Source organism: Cydia strobilella, chromosome 14 (assembly GCF_947568885.1).
Source record: "Cydia strobilella chromosome 14, ilCydStro3.1, whole genome shotgun sequence".
Classification (NCBI taxonomy): Eukaryota; Metazoa; Arthropoda; class Insecta; order Lepidoptera; family Tortricidae; genus Cydia; species Cydia strobilella.
This window is the reverse complement of record NC_086054.1, coordinates 1,112,411-1,131,676: the sequence shown is the minus strand read 5'-3', so window position 1 is coordinate 1,131,676 and position 19,266 is coordinate 1,112,411. Positions and strand designations below refer to the sequence as shown.

Below are 19,266 nucleotides of genomic sequence, written 5' to 3'. Positions count from 1 at the left end.
CGCTATCCGAGCACGGGCAAGCTCAAACTCACGGAACTCCACACTATAAGAGCATTCTAGTAAGTAATTACGCTTATTTAGTTAGAAATTATAAAATATTGTCTTCGTTTACCGCGATAGTGTTATCCAGACTTAAATGAAGAGCTCTTGAACAAGTTAGATCGTTTACTAAATAACTGCATTCGTTTCATTTTCTGTCTTCGTAAATACGACCATGTCTCCTCTTTCCGCTCTAAACTCGGCTGGTTTCCTATACGTGTTCGTCGAAATATTCGCATGCTTTGCACCCTCTTTTCTGTTATTAATGATCCCCAATCTCCCGAATATCTCAAATCTTTCTTCAACTACTATGGTGTTTCTCGTGTCCGTCAACTTCGCTCTACTGGCAACCTTTCTTTGTCCATACCATTTCACCGAACAGGTTTCATGTCCTATTCTTTCTCTATTCAGGCAGCTCGCCTTTGGAATAGTCTCCCTGTTAAAATTAGACAGTGTCCGAATAGATTTGCATTTAAAAAATCCTTACGTGAGTACTTTGCTGGCAGAACGATGAATTCTTAGTGTTTCTGCTTTGAAAGTTTTATCTGATATCTTATGTATTTGTATGTATGTATATTGTATGTATTTATATGAATATTATATATACAGATATATGTATGTATGTCTATGCCTATCCATTATTTAACTATACTTGTATATATGTAATCACTATGTTGCACCGCCTACAAATTATCTGCTTTGCCCGAAGGTTGACTGGTAGAGAATGCCTCATAGCATTAAGTCCGCCTTTTGTACGATTGTATTTTCTTTTGTGCAATAAAGATTAAATAAATAAATAAATAGTTACTTTACAGCGTTCGTGGTCAACGAGTGACTCCCGGTGTCAGTGTAGTTTTATTTTAGAAATTATACATTTAAATAGATAACATAGGTACACTAAAGAAAAAAGTGACCAAGTCCACCGGTGGACGAGGCGGGAATCGAACCCGCGTCTTCTAGACTAGACCACCCGGCCACGGCGGTACCCGTCCCAAATTCTAAGCAATTGACTTTGACTTTGACCAACTCCAATCCTTTTACTGGATTACGGTATATTAGCGAGAGAGATGGTGCTGCCATCTATTTAACTACGGAACAAATCAAATTAGTACGCAGTGCCAGTGTTATTTATACGTCATAATTTCATAGAAGTTTGACGTTTTAAATAACACCCGCACTGCGTGTGCTGTCAAAATCTCTGCAGGTTTTACTTTTAGGTACCTACCTATCTGTCCAACTTTACAAGTTACAAGTGCAATCTGCATATTCATCTCTGACCAATGCAACGCTTTCCTATAAAATGCAACAAAAGTGCCACTATTTTTGCATGCATATATGTCACCGGTTATACCAGAGACGCATAAACCGGAGCAGCTAAAGCGACACCTCCAGGGACTGTAACATTCCCATTGCTTTATATCGCGCAAGCGATTCACAAACTTTCAAACCAGAAGGTTTACCGCGAACACCGAAGTTCGCAAACGGGCGTCTTTCTCTTGAATACAGGCGTAATATAATAAGTGTGACAGAGATAGTGCTCTAAATTTACGAACTTCTATTTTCGCGGTTAACCCAGCGTAACAGAGGCGCTACTGCGAAAAACGAGAATCGGAATTTCTATATCCGCCTCTCTATTGCTCGAATAAATAATGGATGCTGATACGCAATAATGTATCAATTATAGACATGAAACCGAGCGACCAGGGGTAAGAGAAAGACATATTCATGCATTGACAGTTACATGTATGGCAACATAATCCTTTTTCTCTTTCACTTATAAATTTCGGTTTTCGCCATCGCCTCCTTGCTATTATGATGCCATAACCCGACCATGAAAAAATGCCCCGGTCGGTGATAAAGACAAAGCATGGCACTATATATTTTCTCTTTCCTCTTATAGGAATCGCAATAAGACTATCTTTCTCTATCAAAGGCTGTCAGGCCCTTCACATATACCATAGAGTAACTTTTACTAGAGCGGTACTGTCCTAGTAAATTTTGTAACCCCAGTAAATTCACTGCCATCTGTCGACACACTTCGAAACTAAAAATGAAGATTTATAAAAATACGATAAAATGTATTTAAATATGGATAAATGATTTTTTTTATTTGCATTAATTATTTTAAGGATTTTGACCCATGTTCGTTCACTGATATACGTTAAAATTGTTAAATAACAAACGAAACCGTCAACGCCATCTATACGACAGTAGGCCAAAGCTAGTAGCGCCCTCTGAACGAGAATCAAATTTTCATCATTTTCGAGGCACGTTTTTTCCTTAGACTGTATCCAACTACGGAGTTATATCTATCTTTGCATATACAGATACAGGGGCGGCAACAACGATGCTGAAACAGTATGTAGCTGACGTCTGAACGTTTATACTGGTTCGTTTAAGACACGATAGGAAACTAGGAACAGCAGATGAGGGTTAATACATTTTTGCTAAACAGCATCCGAATATGCAAGAGTTCGTTTGAAAATTATTCCGCTGGACAGTGTAGTTGTGCGCTCGTTGAGTGTACAGAATAGCATCCCTGTCTGCTCTGACATATTGGACGTAGACAGGAAGCCTTGTGAATTTGTTATGAAGGCGGTCGGGGCTAAACGGGCCAATCTCACAGCGGACGACGGCTCGTACCTAATTCACGAAGCATTTTGTCTTGTCTAAGCTTGTGTTTAGAATAACTAGACTAGATGGAAATGAGTTTAGGCGAAGCGGTATTTTAGATTCTATCGCTAAATCGAATAAGCAATAATAATGTAGCTAAATGAATTGTTCCAAATACAGGATTACCTAGAGAATTTGCTAGGTAAAATGAGTTTACTTGAGAATGCCACAAATCTAGACTTATATTGACCGGGATATAGACCGTGATTACGTTTTGTATTGTTTATGAGCTCCCGATATTTCGACGCAGTTACATGTATCCTGTTCACGGGTGACTGAAGATAGCGGGTGGGTGTCAAAGTTGTGTAGACCGCGCTCGTTCTACCCTCATTCTTGCACGTCGGCTGCGTTCGCTTTCAACATTACCATCGGTCGCATTCACACTTCAACTGGTCTGTCCAAGCATATGTGAAGATTCAGCTTCTAAGGGTTACTCTAATTATTACTTATACACCAATGGAGGTACTTGCAGGTGCTCTGACTTGACTGATCCTTCACGTTGTGTCCTCTTTGACTGCCCCGATCTAAGTGAACGAGTCTCACGAGCCAGTCCGACTGGCTCACGTGCCCCACTACCTAGCTACCTACCGTGTTGCCAGATATTTTATAAACTACCCCGTACTAATCGGGGTAACGCAATGATGTTGCCACATTATAATTATTATTCAACTGCTATCTGTCATGTAAACATAAATAAATCATGACACATAATACTCAGTCACTACGCGTGTTTGATTCGGATATCACTAGTTTTTTACACAAACAAATCACAGGATTCCACACATTTGACAGTTTAGATCCATCTTCACGATTGAAATTTACGGGTCGATAGATGCCGCTTAATCGAACAAAGCGATATCTGCATCGCACTATATTAAGGATTTTGTGTATAAGTGTTGGAATTTTTATTATTTGTTTAAATATTTGTGACCTTGATGTTTTATCCTTTGCTTTACAACATCAAAATCTAGAGTTTTGAATGATTCACGGTTAGTTTCACTAGACTTATATTGACCGGGATATAGACCGTGATTACCTTTTGTATTATTTGTGAGCTCCCGATATTTCGACGCAGTTATATGCATCATGTTCACGGGTGACTGAAGATAGCGGGTGGGTGTCAAAGTTGTGTAGACAGCGCTCTGTCTACCCTCATTCTTGCGCGTCGGCTGCGTTCACATTCAACGTTACCAACGGTCGCATTCACACTTGTTGGTCCGGTCGCGTTCACACTCGTTGGTCTGTCCAAACATACTATACTCACGGTGTCAATACGCGTGTTTGATTCGCTTTGTAATACAAAAGGTAATCACGGTCTATATCCCGGTCAATATAAGTCTATCAAAATCTTAATTTCGATATTGACACAAAATCTCAAAATTTATACATAGTGTCGTTAAACGATATTTTTTTGCACATCTGCACTATTTAAACTGAATGTTCGACTCACTAAATAAGTCAGGAATACAATGCTCGTTTTCTACGAAGATTAATTTTGGTCCAGCCCGGTTGCATGTAGAATAGGTTTTATCATGTGTGAATAGTATATTATTCAGCTGAGCTCTAAATTGCACGCCGGGGTTGCCTTTGAAATTTTACGCTCCTTTGTATAAGGGTAATGTAAAATGTTATTGTAACTTGCATTCAGGCTTCAGTACGCCTTGAATTTTATGTGTATGGATGAAAATGCAAAATTAAGAATGATCAACTATTTCAATTAACCTCTGCTTCCCAATCAACGCAATATACTTATTGCGAAATTCCAATAGCTAAACAAACCGGACAAGTACGAGTCGGACTCGCCCACCGAGGGTTCCATACTTTTTAGTATTTGTTGTTATAGCGGCAACAGAAATACATCATCTGTGAAAATTTCAACTGTCTAGCTATCACGGTTCATGAGATACAGCCTGGTGACGGACAGACAGACAGACGGACAGTGGAGTCTTAGTAATAGGGTCCCGTTTTTACCCTTTGGGTACGGAACCCTAAAAATTAAAATTAAATCTTATATTTCAGATAGAGTCCATAAAGACAAAAAATACATAAGTAAAATTACATAGGTGAAAGAAAAAACATTTTTTTTAGTTAATGCTATCTGCTAACGTTATCATTATTTTAATTTCAAAAACAATGAACTAGTGGCTGTAGAACACGCAAACACAATGGCAAAGCCGTTTTAAAAGTTCTAAATACTGATTCGACGAATAAAATATAGAACCAAAAGCATCTATATCAAGTATTGTAATTTAACTATTCTTCAAGCGGTAAACATGTTATCTGTTGTTATAGCATTTTATTTTGCACAGGTAATTAACGGTTTTGTTTAACAAAAGATAACAATGCCATTCATCGTCCGGTAATCTCTCAAGTGGATGGACTATGAATCTGGATTATTTATGGATCTGATCTGTCAGCGTGAAAAGTGGCGTTTTTGTTTGAAGCATATACATAGTATATACAAGTAGTTATAGACTCGCCACCGAGCGACCGGGGGTAAGAGAAAGAATATTCATATAAAATTTGGGCAACATGATTTTTTCTCTTTCACTTATAAATTTCGGTATTTCGCCATCGCCTCCTACCTATGATGCCACCCGGTCGGTGATAAGGACAAAGCATGGCACTATTTTTTCTTTCCTCTTATAGGAATCGCAATAAGACTATCTTTCTCTATCAAAGAGTGTCAGGCCCTTGGTTTGAAGAAATGTCACTTTTGACACCGACAGATCGGATCCATAACTAATCCAGATCTAATTCATAACCTGTTATTAAAAGCAGGATACGCCTGTAAATTGTTTATGCGCAATCGAAACACAAATGTCGGCTTAGAATAAAATATAGTAAAAAATTAAAATATAGTAAAAAATATATTTTGGTACATCCAGTGCTATACTCGTATATTATTTCTGTTGGTTACAACATTTGTTATCCATTGATTTAAACTTTCACGATTTTTACTCATTATTATTTACAACGACGGGACTTAATCGCGTAAAATAAGTATTAAATTTACCTCCGACGTTTCGAGGACGGCGTTGTCCCCGTGGTCTCGGAGAAGACTGGCTAAAGTTGACATCAACATCTTCTAGGCGCGACCGCGGGGACAACGCCGTCCTCGAAACGTCGGAGGTAAATTTAATACTTATTTTACGCGATTAAGTCCCGTCGTTGTAAATAATAATTTGTTATCCATGATTCTAAGTTAAAATTATTCAGCAACCCACAGACGTCACGTTTTCGACTCGTCACGTGCTTATCGTTATATTATAAGCAATTTATAAAGACATGACGAGTAATGCCATGCAAATTCTGAGGCGTGTACCTACGAGTTAAGAGTTGACACTGGGAAATCTTGTTACGGTGTCGGGTTGGCTTTTGATGGCTTAATCATAACATAGCTACGTTCTGTGTTTCGATTATGAGACAGACATGAGATTTCAGTATAAGAGGCTGCTTTCGCGTGCTACACACGCCGCTAATAACCGTTTGTCCCTTTCCATCATACCAATACGTCGGAAAGGGACAAACGATTATTAGCGGCTTGTCAACTTTAGTACACGTTTATGAATAAGGAGCATAAAGTATAAAGGTCGGACGCGAATAAACTTTTCGCAGCTCACTGTACATGCAATCCGACGACTAAGCACTAAATCCAAAACAACGGATACGTCTAAAATTATGACAACGGGTTTAAATACTTGTCCCGTATTTTTTTTTCTTTTGTCAAAAACTTAAATGTAATTCATAATATCTAAATGCGGCCCTGGCAAACATTCCACATGGGAACAAAAGGTTTACATAAGGAAAAATATTGTCGCTCAACTCAACGTGCATGTGTTTTAGAGTTGAAAGTGCAATACGGCTAAAGTGTAAATAATAGTGACTTAGCAACACAGTTTTAGTTAGTAAGAAATAAGTAACTTGTATTAAATTTGGTCATACCCACATGTTTATAATATAAGTATACAACTTTGCTAAGCATGTTCGTATGCTTATTTTTACAAGTAATTAATGCTCGTGAATGACATGTTCTAGTTTTTATTTGTTATTATAATTTGTTAATTACCTGCATGCTCACTCATATATTATGTTTTATCTTGGATTTTCTCTTTTTAAGTGAAATGTTAAATTTCTTTTGAGAAAAATAAATTTCTTTAACCAAAAATGTTCCGAAAGCCACCGAATCTTTAGACGCGCGACAACATGTCAAGTTCTCAAGTCAAAACTTTAATTCATAGCAGTTTCTTTGACAACAAGGCACTTGATAATCTTGATATATCTCGCGCTTCTTCCTCGGTTGTATTCGCGACGACTAAAGCATAAATTCAAAACGGCGGCCACTTTTCACAAATTACCACTACAGGTTCATAATATTTTCACTGCATACTATACTAGCGACCCGCCCCGGCTTTTTTTTTATACCACGTCGGTGGCAATCAAGCATACGGCCCGCCTGATGGTAAGCAGTTACCGTAGCCTATGGACGCCTGCAACACCGGAGATATTACACGCGCGTTGCCGACCCTAACACTCCACTCCCTCGTTGAGCTCTGGCAACCTTATTCACCGGCAGGAACACAACACTATGAGTAGGGTCTAGTGTTATTTGGCTGCGGTTTTCTGTAAAGTGGAGGTACTTCCCCAGTTGGGCTCTGCTCTAGATCTGGAATGACATCCGCTGTCCTGTGCCCTACCACACAAAGCGAGATGTCATTCACAGTGCCCATACCTCTCTTTTGGACGTAGTTTAAGGACATATGCGGGTCCAAAAAAGCTTCTCACGGGTAGTTCAACTAATTTACACAAAACATTTACAAATTATACATATAAAACCTCCCTCTTGAATCACTCTATCTATTTCAAAAAACCGCATCAAAATCCGTTACGTAGTTTTAAATATCTAAGCATACATATGGACAGACGGACGGACAGACAGCGGAAAGTGACTTTGATTTATACTGTGTAGTGATGTCGATATCAAACTTCATCCCTGACACAAGTCCTGTAGGATGTATCATTCGTGGTTCCTTGGCGATCACGACACCCCAGCGTTGTTGGCGTTAAGAAACAAGTATTAAACTGGACTTACGTCGTTGGTGGAGACGAACCACGCCATCTCTGTGCTGGAGGCGAGCTGCCCGTTGACGAGGCACTTAATCTCGCTCTTGGTCCACCTGTTGTAGATGTAGACAACTGCGATCGCGTACCATCTGTGCAGAGATATATATAAATGAGTAACAAAGGTTTTGCTATTTTTGTTGGCTAGCAAATGAACATACCTACGTATTGGAAAATAAATTTCTTGTATTACAAAAATGGTTTTTATCAAATTTATGCCGATTTCGCCAATGTCAAGAGTGTGCTCGTAGTTGCTTTTAGCAAAGTGATAGCTGGACTTTACAATCGTGGCTAACGATGGATTCATCATCATCATATCAGACCTTTCTCGCGCTTCTAATTCGTTGGATTGGTGGGTGTTTACAAAATAATTGTTAAACGCGTTTCAAGATTAATTCTTCTTTAGTTGCACACTTTATTTGGAATGTGCTTTAATTGGAATGTCAAATTTATTATGTAATGCAACCTTTAATCGTGATCCTTAGCTACTTATTACTAATTACTTAGATAGTCAGTTACGTAGGTAAGAATGTTGTTAATAAGTGAGTATTAAGTTGCAGTGCACTTACAGGGTTCATAGCTGATCAAAATTCTTATGTAACATCTTATTATGTACCTATGAAGGCAATAAATGACTGACTGACTGACTATCAATATCACCCTTAAAACAAAATCAATAAGCATAAAATAAAATAAAAATCTCGTGATGATTTCGCCATTTTGAAGTTCAACCGAAAATTAACAGAATTTTCACTACCTAGATAAAACCAATGTTTCACAGCCGAAAGACCCGTATCATGCAGTCCCTCCTTAACACGTTACACGTTACTGGCATGAGCCAAACGTGCCAAAAATTGTTGTGATAAATAACCGGCCTGTTGGAAGAATTAAACGCAAACGAGTCTAGCAACACAATTTGTGTCACGGCACTATTTTAAAAAATAAACTCTTCTTGTCTATGTCTTACATCCGTGAGTTTCATTCTGTTTTTCCTTAAGCCCTTAAATATTAATTAAAGCACTAATCAGCTAAATATAAGAGGTTTCTAAGAGGTTATGGGCCACTATATACTACTACTATACTATTGAATAAACCTTACTGGAGGTGCGATCGGTTTAACTGTATTTATCATTTATCAATGTGAGTCCAATAGGGCTAAGATGGTCGGCTCTTTATCATTTGTCACCATGCCTGTCACGTTCTAACCAATATGTCGCAAAGTGTCGCATGGCATGACAGGTGATAAAGATGCGACCATAATACCGCTGCTGGTCCCACTACACTCGACAGCACATATAGTATATCTCATATCGTCGCTATACTTACTCAACCTCATATCTGCAACAATCATTTGATGGAAATGTCGCTTTTCTTTCATTCGGAATACGGGTGTTTTTGTCATCAAATGAGTGTTGCAGATACGAGGTTGAGTAAGTATAGCGGCGATATACTCGAATCACAATGGAAATCTCCCTAACTGCTCAATTTCAGTGAACGTGGTGAGTACTGAGTACTCTGCCGGAACAAAAAGTTTCCCATTGAATGTTCGCTCAAGTTAAACATCTACTACTCGGAACTATGCGATCCAAATCAAACTTGTTCGACGGTGTAGTTAGCGAAGAATGAAAGGTACCTTTCGTACTGTAAGTACGTAAGCTTGAGTTGAAGAAATCGCAAGTTTTTTTTCACATCACCAATTCGAAAAAGGGTTTTTTCTTCCCTGCTAGGAGGGATCAGTGGTTCTTTTTTCCCTGCTAGCAGGGATCAAAGTAACACTTTTCTGTTTTAGGACACAATTTTTACATTTTTTTGCGCAGTATTTTTTTAGCTTAAATAATATTTTTAAATATTATAATTACCTCAAACGTGATGTGAAAAGTAACATGATTTCCATCTTGGGCGTAACATACTTGAATCCCTCACTACGCCCAGGATTCTACTTTAGAATCCCTCGCTACTCTCGGGATTCTATCATAGAATCCTTTGCTTCGTTTAGGATTCAATTGTACGCCCTCGCCGTAAATATGTCATTTTGCTCCCTTGTGACACAATCTACTATTTCTTCTTAGGTTACGAATTTATAATATGGATATAAAAGTAGAATTCAGTATGTTCTCTCTTTTTAAATCATTTGAAGTCATATCTAGTCATATCCATATTACGTATGTATATCGTTCGACAGTATTTTGTCGTATTTTGCATGGATTAATGTAGTGACGGAGCACATACAAGCATTGATCACCATCAGTTTGCCTGTTATGACATTTAATCACCATAACAACAAGTCTCGAAGAAAAAGCAAACAATCTGGGACTTCTCTCACACGATTAAACCTTACATCACTGCGGGTTATGTATTGAACCTATATGTATTAAACGTAAAAACATATAATTTTCTTTCCCTTGCCAATTTCGTTTCTGTCAAACTTCTTTGATTGATGCAATCGATTTGCGCGTGAGTTAGTGAACCAAAAAATATAGAAATGGAAACAAAATGAGACCTCTGGAGGCGCGGGGTATCGATCCCCGTACCTCTCGCATGCTAAGCGAGCGCTCTACCATCTGAGCTACGCCCCCGGTGATAAAGTTGACGAAATTATCGATATCGTTGTAGTTCAGTCAAGGTGCTTACGCACTGGTCGACTTACTTTTGCCTGGTCTAGTTGGCGCTGTTGACGTAAGTATGAGCTTCATAATGCCTTTTAATTTAACTCATTGTTGGTATACTCGTATTGACGACAATAAATAATTATTCTTTATTGTTCACTAATTTTAAATGTTAGGTACAAGTATAGTGACAAACAGGCTTAATAGGTAGGTACAGTCGCCATCTGATATATCGGAGCGGCCAAGGCGCTCACAAATATCTGAACACGACAATACAATACAATAGAGATTGTCAAGGCGTCAAGTGCATGTTCAGATATTTATGAGCACCTCGGCCGCTCAAATATATGATGGCGACTGTACATAAGAATTTAATTTCAAGAACTGTCCGGAAACTGTTTGATCGATATATCCAGATTGTGAAAAATACTGATATTATACGACATAATCCGACAATTCGATATAATCCGTTGCGAAATAATTCGTAATAAGCCGAACAATAACTGCGATTGGATTTCGTATAAGTAATGGCTCCACAACGACCACAACACAATATCGCAAAATATAATTCATTACTACTAATGTAAGTAATACATCTTAGTATTGGCATAGAGTAACTTATACTAGAGCGGTACTGTCATAGTAAATTTTGTAACCCCAGTCAATTCACTGCCATCTGTCGACACACATTAAAACTAAAATTGAAGATTTGTAAAAATACGATAAAATGTATTTAAATATAGATAAATGATTTTATTTTATTTGCATTAATTATTTTGATGATTTTGACCCATGTTCTTTCACTGATATGCGTTAAAATTGTTAAATAACAAACGAAACCGTCAACGCCATCTATACGAGTGTAGGCCAAAACTAGTAGCGCCCTCTGAACGAGAATCAAATTTTCTTGATTTTCGAGGCACGTTTTTTCCTTAGACTGTATCCATCTATTACGGAGTTATATCTATCTTTGGTATTGGGAATGAATTCCAAACAGATCCCAATTGGAAACGAAGTTTTTAGTTGTAGGTATCTATTTAAAAATGTCTAAGTTAGTAACCATTTTGACAAGTTTTCCAAAAAAAGAGACCGTTGGAGGCGCGGGGTATCGATCCCCGTACCTCTCACATGCTAAGCGAGCGCTCTACCATCTGAGCTACGCCCCCGGTATCAGAGTGAACGAATTTCTTGATAACAATAAAGTAATTCAAGGTAACTAGGTATTACGCTTACATTGCGCCTTTCACTTCGCATATCCAGTTGTGGTTTAGTTTCCGATATGTCATTATCACACACACAATTAAATCACATTTAAAAACGGGTCTATCGCGAATTTTGTTTTGTTACTTTATTTAACGACGTTTCACGGTTTCATTTTCGACGACACTTTAAAACAAAAAATGAAGATTTATAAAAATACGATAATATGTATTTAATGTAATAAATGTGTTTTTTTTATTTGCAATAATTATTTTTATGATTTTGACCCATGTTCTTTCACTGATATGCGTTAAAATTGTTAAATAACAAACGAAACCGTCAACGCCCTCTATACGAGAGTAGGCCAAAGGTACTGGCGCCATCTGATCGAGAGTCAAATTTTCGTGATTTTCGAGGCACGTTTTTTCCTTAGACTGTATACATCTATCACGGAGTTATATCTATCTTTGGTTAAAGTCATGACTTTACTAGTTAGTAGAAACATCTTACCTATCTACTGAGTAGTGGAATTATCTTACCTCCTGGGTTGGAACTCGTATTTGACGCAGTGCTGGAACCCCTTCCCCCGCACTTTCATAGATGTCAGCACTAGGCAGTTGCCCACGAAGTGCGCGGTGTAACCCACGCCTTTACTCGTCTTGAAGCTGAAACAATCCATCAAAGTCACACACAAGTTACACAAAAGTTCCAAAAAACAGGCCAAGTGCGAGTCGAACTCGCGCACGAATGGTTCCGTACCATTACGCAAAAAACGAAAAAAAAAACACGTTTGTTGTATGGGAGCCCCACTTAAATATTTATTTTATTCTGTTTTTAGGGTTCCGTACCCAAAGGGTAAAAACGGGACCCTAATTAATAAGACTCCGCTGTCCGTCTGTGTGTCACCAGGCTGTATCTCAGGAACCGTGATAGCTAGACAGTTGAAATTTTTACAGAAGATGTATTTCTGTTGCCGCTATAACTACAAATACTAAAAAGTCCGGAACCCTCGGTGGGCGAGTCCGACTCGCACTTGTCCGTTTTTTTTAGTATTTGTTGTTATAGCGTCAACATAAATACATCATCTGTGAAAATTTCAACTGTCTAGCTATCATGGTTGATGAGATACAGCCTGGTGACAGACGGACAGACAGACGGACAGACGGACGGACAGCGGAGTCTTAATAATAGTGTTTACCCTTTGGGTACGGAACCCTAAAAAGGAAAGTTTTCCATTAGAAAAATATTTTTAAAGCAGGAGTTTACAGTCGAGTGGAGTTTTTCTTTGCCGTCAGTGTCATATCATCAGACAGAGAAACTTGAAAATTTTAAACTTTCGAGAGTAGATTAGTTGGAAGAGTTGCATAAGTTATTACATACAATTACAAAGTTACTACTGTCAGAGAACTTTTATTTTAACTTTTCAAGACACTTCCGGAAAACCTACACGTAATAGCTTGCACAACCAAGCGCGCAAAAAGATGCGGCATTCTCTATATACAAGTTGGATTATGTCAGATAATCTTTCAACTGTATGATAATATTAGGTGAAGCGCTGGTATGGCCTAGCGGTAAGAGCGTGCGACTTTTAATCCGAAGGTCGCGGGTTCAAATCCCGGCTCGTACCAATGAGTTTTTCGGAACTCATGTACGAAATATTTGATATTTACCAGTCGCTTTTCGGTGAAGGAAAACATCGTGAGGAAACCGGACTAATCCCAATAAGGCCTAGTTTACCCTCCGGGTTGGAAGGTCAAATGGCAGTCGCTTTTTAAAAACTAGTGCCTACGTCAATTCACGGGATTAGTTGTCAAGCGAACCCCAGGCTCCCATGAGCCATGGCAAAATGCCGGGAAAACGCGAAAAAGAAGAAGTATGATAATATTAGGTCCAACTAGGGAACGAATCAAATTAAATTATGAAATGATTTGTGAACTTTGTTATACTTTGTATGTGTTATGTACTGGGAATTAATATTTGGGAGTCAAATAACACAGCGCGCAAGTATATTCGAGACTGATTTATTTACCTTCAGTAGGTAGGCGCGTAAATCTTAACCTACCCTTATTTAATACATCGCATCCTTCCCCCCTTACAGTAAATTACCTTATTAATAGCTACTTAATAGTAATTATGCTAAGTGTCAGTTTGTCTATCCCAAATCTAGCTTTCGTTGCTAGCTGATTACTCGTATAACATACATGTTTGGTTAATAACATATAGGCTATTGAACCCTTATTCTAACTAAATACTTACAACATATGTTTTGCCCGCTATATTACTATTTTACTATAATGTGATAAAAAGTACCTTATTGTTATACTCAGTCGGCGATATCGAGCGATATTAAGTTTACAGATTATGACAACAGTCTTTATTTTTTTAAATAGTATTTACAACTAAACATGCAACTAATGAGCGCCTAACTCACACCAATATTATCACTTAATCTAAGGCGCCTTTAACACTATTGGATAAGGTTTATAATCGACAAGCTTGCCATTATACTAACATTGTATTTTATTTTATTTTTTTACTATGAGATTATTCAAACCCGTATCTTATCGGTGGACGACGAATGCGTTTCGGTCTTTGTATAGGTACATTTGGTTCCGAAGTCGTGTTATTGTCATTGCTTGTGCGGTGTAGTGACTCAGTGGTGGCCGGAATCGCATGAGCCAGCGAGGTAGCCCGGTTCAATTCTTGGGAGTCCGAACATGTGCTAATGACGGGATCGTTAAGCAATTGATTAATATGCCTTTTGTGACTGCGTCCGTCGGCCCCTTCTACCCGGTATGTCAAGGGGCCCAGCCGTTCGATGACGGAACCCGCTGCCCAAAATTGCTTGTTTTGCTGATATACTCGATACATAATTTTTTCTCCTACCTTAAATTCGCGAGTCGGCGGTGCGTCCATACCTATCTGCTTTCGTTGAGCTTCCCGCACTTCTTCTCTCGGGTCTGGCCGCAACAAATCAAAGCGACTGCGTATGGTGCGCTTTAACAATAGTTCCGCTGGCGACTTACCGGTTGTAGAATGCGGGGTTATGCGATGAGTTAATAGGTATATTTGCAATGCTTCATGCACGTTCGCATTATCCCGTTCCGCCTTTTTTAGGCATTTTTTAATTAACCCAACTGTATTTTCGGCAGCCCCATTGCTACTTGGCTTATACGGGGAAATGCGGATGTGCTTGATGCCCTCTTTCTTTAGGTATGATTCGAACTGACCACTTGTGAACGGTGGTCCGTTATCAGATACCAACTCATATGGATTTCCGAAACGGGCGAATATTTCGCGTAGTAGGGTAATGGTTTCGTCGGCGCGCGTGCCTCTTATTTTGCTTGCCTCAATCCATTTGGAGTAGGCGTCAATCAGCACAAAATAATACGTACCAGCTGTCGGCGTCAGAAAGTCCACGTGTACTCGATACCACCTCTCCTGCGGCCACTCCCACGGATGCGTGGCTGCCCGTGCTGGTGCCGGGCGCTCCGCTGCGCACGCTGCGCACTCGGCTGTCACCCGCTCCACGTCCGCGCCCAGCCCGGGCCACCATACATAGGCGCGCGCCAGCGCCTTCGTGCGTACCGCGCCGCCGTGCGCTGCATGTAACTCGCGCAGCACGCGTGCGCGCAGAGTCGTAGGTACCACCACCCTGTATTCAAACATTATACAATTTTGCTCGCGACTTAACGCATTGCGGACGCGCCAAAATGGTTTTAAGTTTTCGTCTCCGCAATACTCCCAGCCTTGGCCTAATAAGTTGAATACTTTATGCAAAACCGGATCTTGGCGTGTCGCTTTTGCAATATCGCGATGATTTGTCGATATACCGTCATCTATAAAATTCAGAAATTCGCACGATCCCTTACTTTTTTGTTCGTTTTTTCTGATGTCTAACGGCAGGCGTGACAAATTATCGGCTAAACAATTTTGTTCCGCTTTAACGCAAGATATCTCATAGTCGTACCCGCTTAAAATTACCGCCCACCGCTGCAAGCGCCCCGCTACCATTTGCGGGATACTTTTATGTTGGCTAAAAATATGCGCCAATGGTTTACAGTCCGTAACTAAGGTAAACCGTCTACCAAAAAGGTAGTGATGAAATTTTTGAACGCCAAAAATGATTGCCAGCCCTTCACGACATATTTGCGCGTAATTTCGTTCGGGCGGTGTGAGAGCTCGCGAGGCGTGCGCCACTGGCAGATCACCCCCCTCGCCCTTTTGTACCAGCGCTGCCCCGACCCCGTAAGGAGATGCGTCACAATAAAGCCATAGGGGAGCATCTGGTTTATAATGCATTAACATTGGTTTTGCGGCTAACATTTGTTTCACTTTCGTGAATGCTTCATTGCATTCCCTAGACCAAATAAATTTGTTATGTTTTTTTAATAGCTCGTAAAGCGGGTGTAAAACGGTACTTATATTGGGTATGAATTTCGCGTAATAATTGACCAACCCTAAGAATGCCTTTAAACGCGATACGGTGTCCGGTACCGGGGCTGCCTGAACGGCATCTATTTTGCTCGTCTGTGTGCTCAGGCCCTTTGCGTCGATAACGTAACCTAGATAAGACACAGATTTTTGAAAAAAAATGCATTTATTTTGTGCTATTCTTAATCCTGCCTTAGACAATATTTTGAATACCGATATCAAGCGTTTATAATGGTCATCGTCATTAACTCCCGTGACTAAAATATCATCGCAATACACTGCAATAAGGTTCATATTCTTGAATAGACTATCAAGGACGCGCTGAAATTTACTCATGGCACACTTAATACCGAATGGTAATCTATTGTAACAAAAGCTACCCTTATGCGTCACAATTACGCACAGCTGTTTTGATTCTTCTGTAAGCGGTAATTGCTGATAAGCATGACTCAAATCTATTTTGCTGAACAGTTGCCCTCCTTGCAAATTAGAGAATATTTCATCGATACGAGGTATCGGGTATTTGTCATCCTCTAATACCGGGTTTAGTGTTACTTTAAAATCCCCGCACAGTCTCACCTCACCTGATTGTTTGATGACGGGCACGACAGGCGTCCCCCATTCGCTAGTCTCCACCGGCGAGATGACTCCGTCCGCCTGCAGGCGCTCCAGCTCGGCCTCGACGGCGGCGCGCAGCGCGTGCGGCACGGGCCGCGGCTTGCAGAATACGGGCCGCGCATCGCTGGCCACTCTTAGTTGTATGGGCTTACCAGTGAACGTGCCAGTTCCCTGCGCGAACACCTGCGGGAATTCTCGAGCCAGCTGTGTCCCTACACGCTCACGATCCTTAATAATACTATATATCGACTCGGGAGTCTCAGGACTGCATTGTATACCTAACGCCGTCATCCACCGACGTCCGATAATGGGCGGGCTGTCGTCTGTGTCTACTACGACTAAATTTAAATTTGATTTCTTTTTATCGCCATACATAACTTCACACAACATAATGCCCTTCGGTGTGACTTTTTGTCCCGCGTACATTTTTAACTTTGTCTTAGGAGGCAACAATTTAACATTTTTAAACAGCTGATTAAAAAAATTGCTAGACACAGCGCTTATCGCAGAGCCACAGTCCAGCTGCATGCGCACCTTGACTCCGTTGACCGTCACTGTACGCCACCATGGCTGATCACCGCCGGTGTCGTCGTCTATAGAGTACAACGGCACGTCGTACTCGTCGTCGCCGTCCTCCGACCCGACGTCGTCGCTCGTGTCCGTAGACTCCGTGCACGCGTTGACGCTATAATGTTTCCGGTTTTTACACGCTTTAGCAATATGTCCCTTCTTGCCGCACACATAGCACTCCGTGTTCATGAATGAGCAGCTCCTCGGATGGTGCGTGCCCAAGCACCGGGGACAGCGCGCGCGCGGCGCCGCCGCCGGTTGCCTACGGCGCGGGGGCGCACGCGCGCCGCCGCCGCCGCCGACGCGCACCGCGTGCACGTCCTCTTCTCGCGTCGACATCGACGCCGATGTCCCGCTCCCAGCACCGCTGCTAGGTCCGCTGGCCTTCGAGTCTCGATCCGCCGCCTCCAGCGACGTCGCTATTTCCACTGCGCGGCTGAATGTTAATTTGTCTTCCGTTAACAGCTTGAAACGTATCGCATCACTTCTCAATCCATATGCCAGCTGATCACGTAGGTTCTCTTCTAAGTACGTGGAACTGGAGAAATTGCATTTCTGCGCAAGCTGCCTGAGTTGCGCCACGTACTCATTAATGGACTGGTCGGCCGTTTGCTTACATGCCCGAAATGTCATACGCTCTGCCAGCTCGGATCGCTTAGGTGATAAATGTTCGCGAACTTTTGACACTATATCGTCGAAACTCACTGTAGCCGGCAACGATGGATAACACAAATCTATTATTAAGTCCAAAGTTTCCGTTCCAACCACCGCAATGAGGTACTGCACCCGATTTTCTGTTTTTACGTTTGTTACCTCAAACCATGCCGTTAACTGACTTATATACGTATTCCACTTTCCCGAGCGTAAATTAAACTCCTTAATGTTAAAAGGTAGTGTTTTCGACATCCTCGTCAGCCAATGTTATGTACTGGGAATTAATATTTGGGAGTCAAATAACACAGCGCGCAAGTATATTCGAGACTGATTTATTTACCTTCAGTAGGTAGGCGCGTAAATCTTAACCTACCCTTATTTAATACATCGCAGTATGTAACCAAAAAAATTAAGGAAAACCTCAACCAAAAAAGGCAGACCAGGGACCAACTACACCAGGATAACATAAACTACACAGAGGAAACACTTCGCTTAAATGCAAAAGTTGGGCGCGGACGACTGCACGCCGATTCGAACACAAAACGGCTTTTAACATTAATTGGTTACAAAGTGGATTGTTGGCATTATTTCCCCAGTTTTGTGGAGATAATTTAATACTTTATTCTTGTAAGGGAAAGGACTAATGAATTTGAAAAGAGCCATTAAATGATCAAAAGCGATCAAATTGAACAATAATAGAATAAAGCCTGACCAGGAATATATGATCACGCGCCATGTTGCGGAATTTCACTGGAACTATTTTTTTCATACTATACTGAACTGTCACCCTATACATGAGAATAACAGCGCCCTCTTGACAATGATCATATATTACTAGTCAGGCTTTACATAAATATTATTGGTTAAAGCAATTTTCAAAAACATGTACAGCGGCAGTAGCACGGTCGTATTTTTAATATTTTTATCGCCTATCACCATGCCTGTCACGTCAAGTGCGAAAATGATAGGCATAGTGACAAGCGATAACAATGCAACTAAGCTGCCACCGCAGATCGATTTAGCGGTGTCAAGTGCCGCTGTTAGAACAAATCTCGGGCAAGATCTTATCGTCAGGGTGTCAACCAAAACTCACTAATTACCAATACAAGTGGCTATGAAGCCATAGTGAACCGTATTACTACCATAATAAGGTTGATTATTTTTTTATTATTTTTTAATAATTAGTGATGAAATAAAACTATGAAAACGAATTCGCGTATATTGAATTTATAATACATCCCGACGTTTCGAACCTTTTACAGCGTTCGAGGTCAACGGGTGACTGAGGAAAAACTACACTGCAAAAATACCCACATATGTACAAAAACAAAAACCCCGGATCGTTTGTTTG

At 40.4% G+C, this 19,266-nt stretch overlaps 2 protein-coding genes and 2 non-coding genes across 4 annotated transcripts in view; all 4 read right to left on the bottom strand.

Annotated features, from left to right (window-relative positions):
- The window catches only part of LOC134747409 (neurobeachin-like), a 951,208-nt gene that overhangs the window by 310,935 nt on the left and 621,007 nt on the right, over window positions 1-19,266 (bottom strand). The window contains exons 7-8 of the mRNA XM_063682033.1: window positions 12,179-12,304; window positions 7,805-7,925 (exon numbers count right to left, since the gene is read on the bottom strand). Coding sequence (XP_063538103.1) covers window positions 7,805-7,925; window positions 12,179-12,304 — 247 coding nt within the window. The remainder of the gene's footprint in view (window positions 1-7,804; window positions 7,926-12,178; window positions 12,305-19,266) is intronic.
- On the bottom strand, window positions 10,337-10,409 carry Trnaa-agc (transfer RNA alanine (anticodon AGC)). Its single transcript has one exon. It is a non-coding gene; the product is annotated as a tRNA-Ala (tRNA).
- Window positions 11,533-11,605, bottom strand: Trnaa-agc (transfer RNA alanine (anticodon AGC)). The gene has a single exon. It is a non-coding gene; the product is annotated as a tRNA-Ala (tRNA).
- On the bottom strand, window positions 15,907-18,301 carry LOC134747009 (uncharacterized protein K02A2.6-like). Its single transcript, XM_063681539.1, has 2 exons — window positions 16,218-18,301; window positions 15,907-16,176 (listed from the first exon to the last, which is right to left on the bottom strand). Exons 1-2 carry the CDS (start codon window positions 18,165-18,167, stop codon window positions 16,018-16,020), a joined length of 2,109 nt encoding a protein of 702 aa, XP_063537609.1. The 5' UTR covers window positions 18,168-18,301; the 3' UTR covers window positions 15,907-16,017.

Excerpts from the sequence above, each read along its gene's own strand:
- LOC134747009 (XM_063681539.1), bottom strand. The coding sequence starts at position 18,167 with ATGTCGAAAACACTACCTTTTAACATTAAGGAGTTTAATTTACGCTCG. Across the intron at positions 16,177-16,217 it reads GCATTTTTTTTCAAAAATCT|CACACAGACGAGCAAAATAG; the intron begins GTGTCTTATCTA and ends AAAGGGCCTGAG.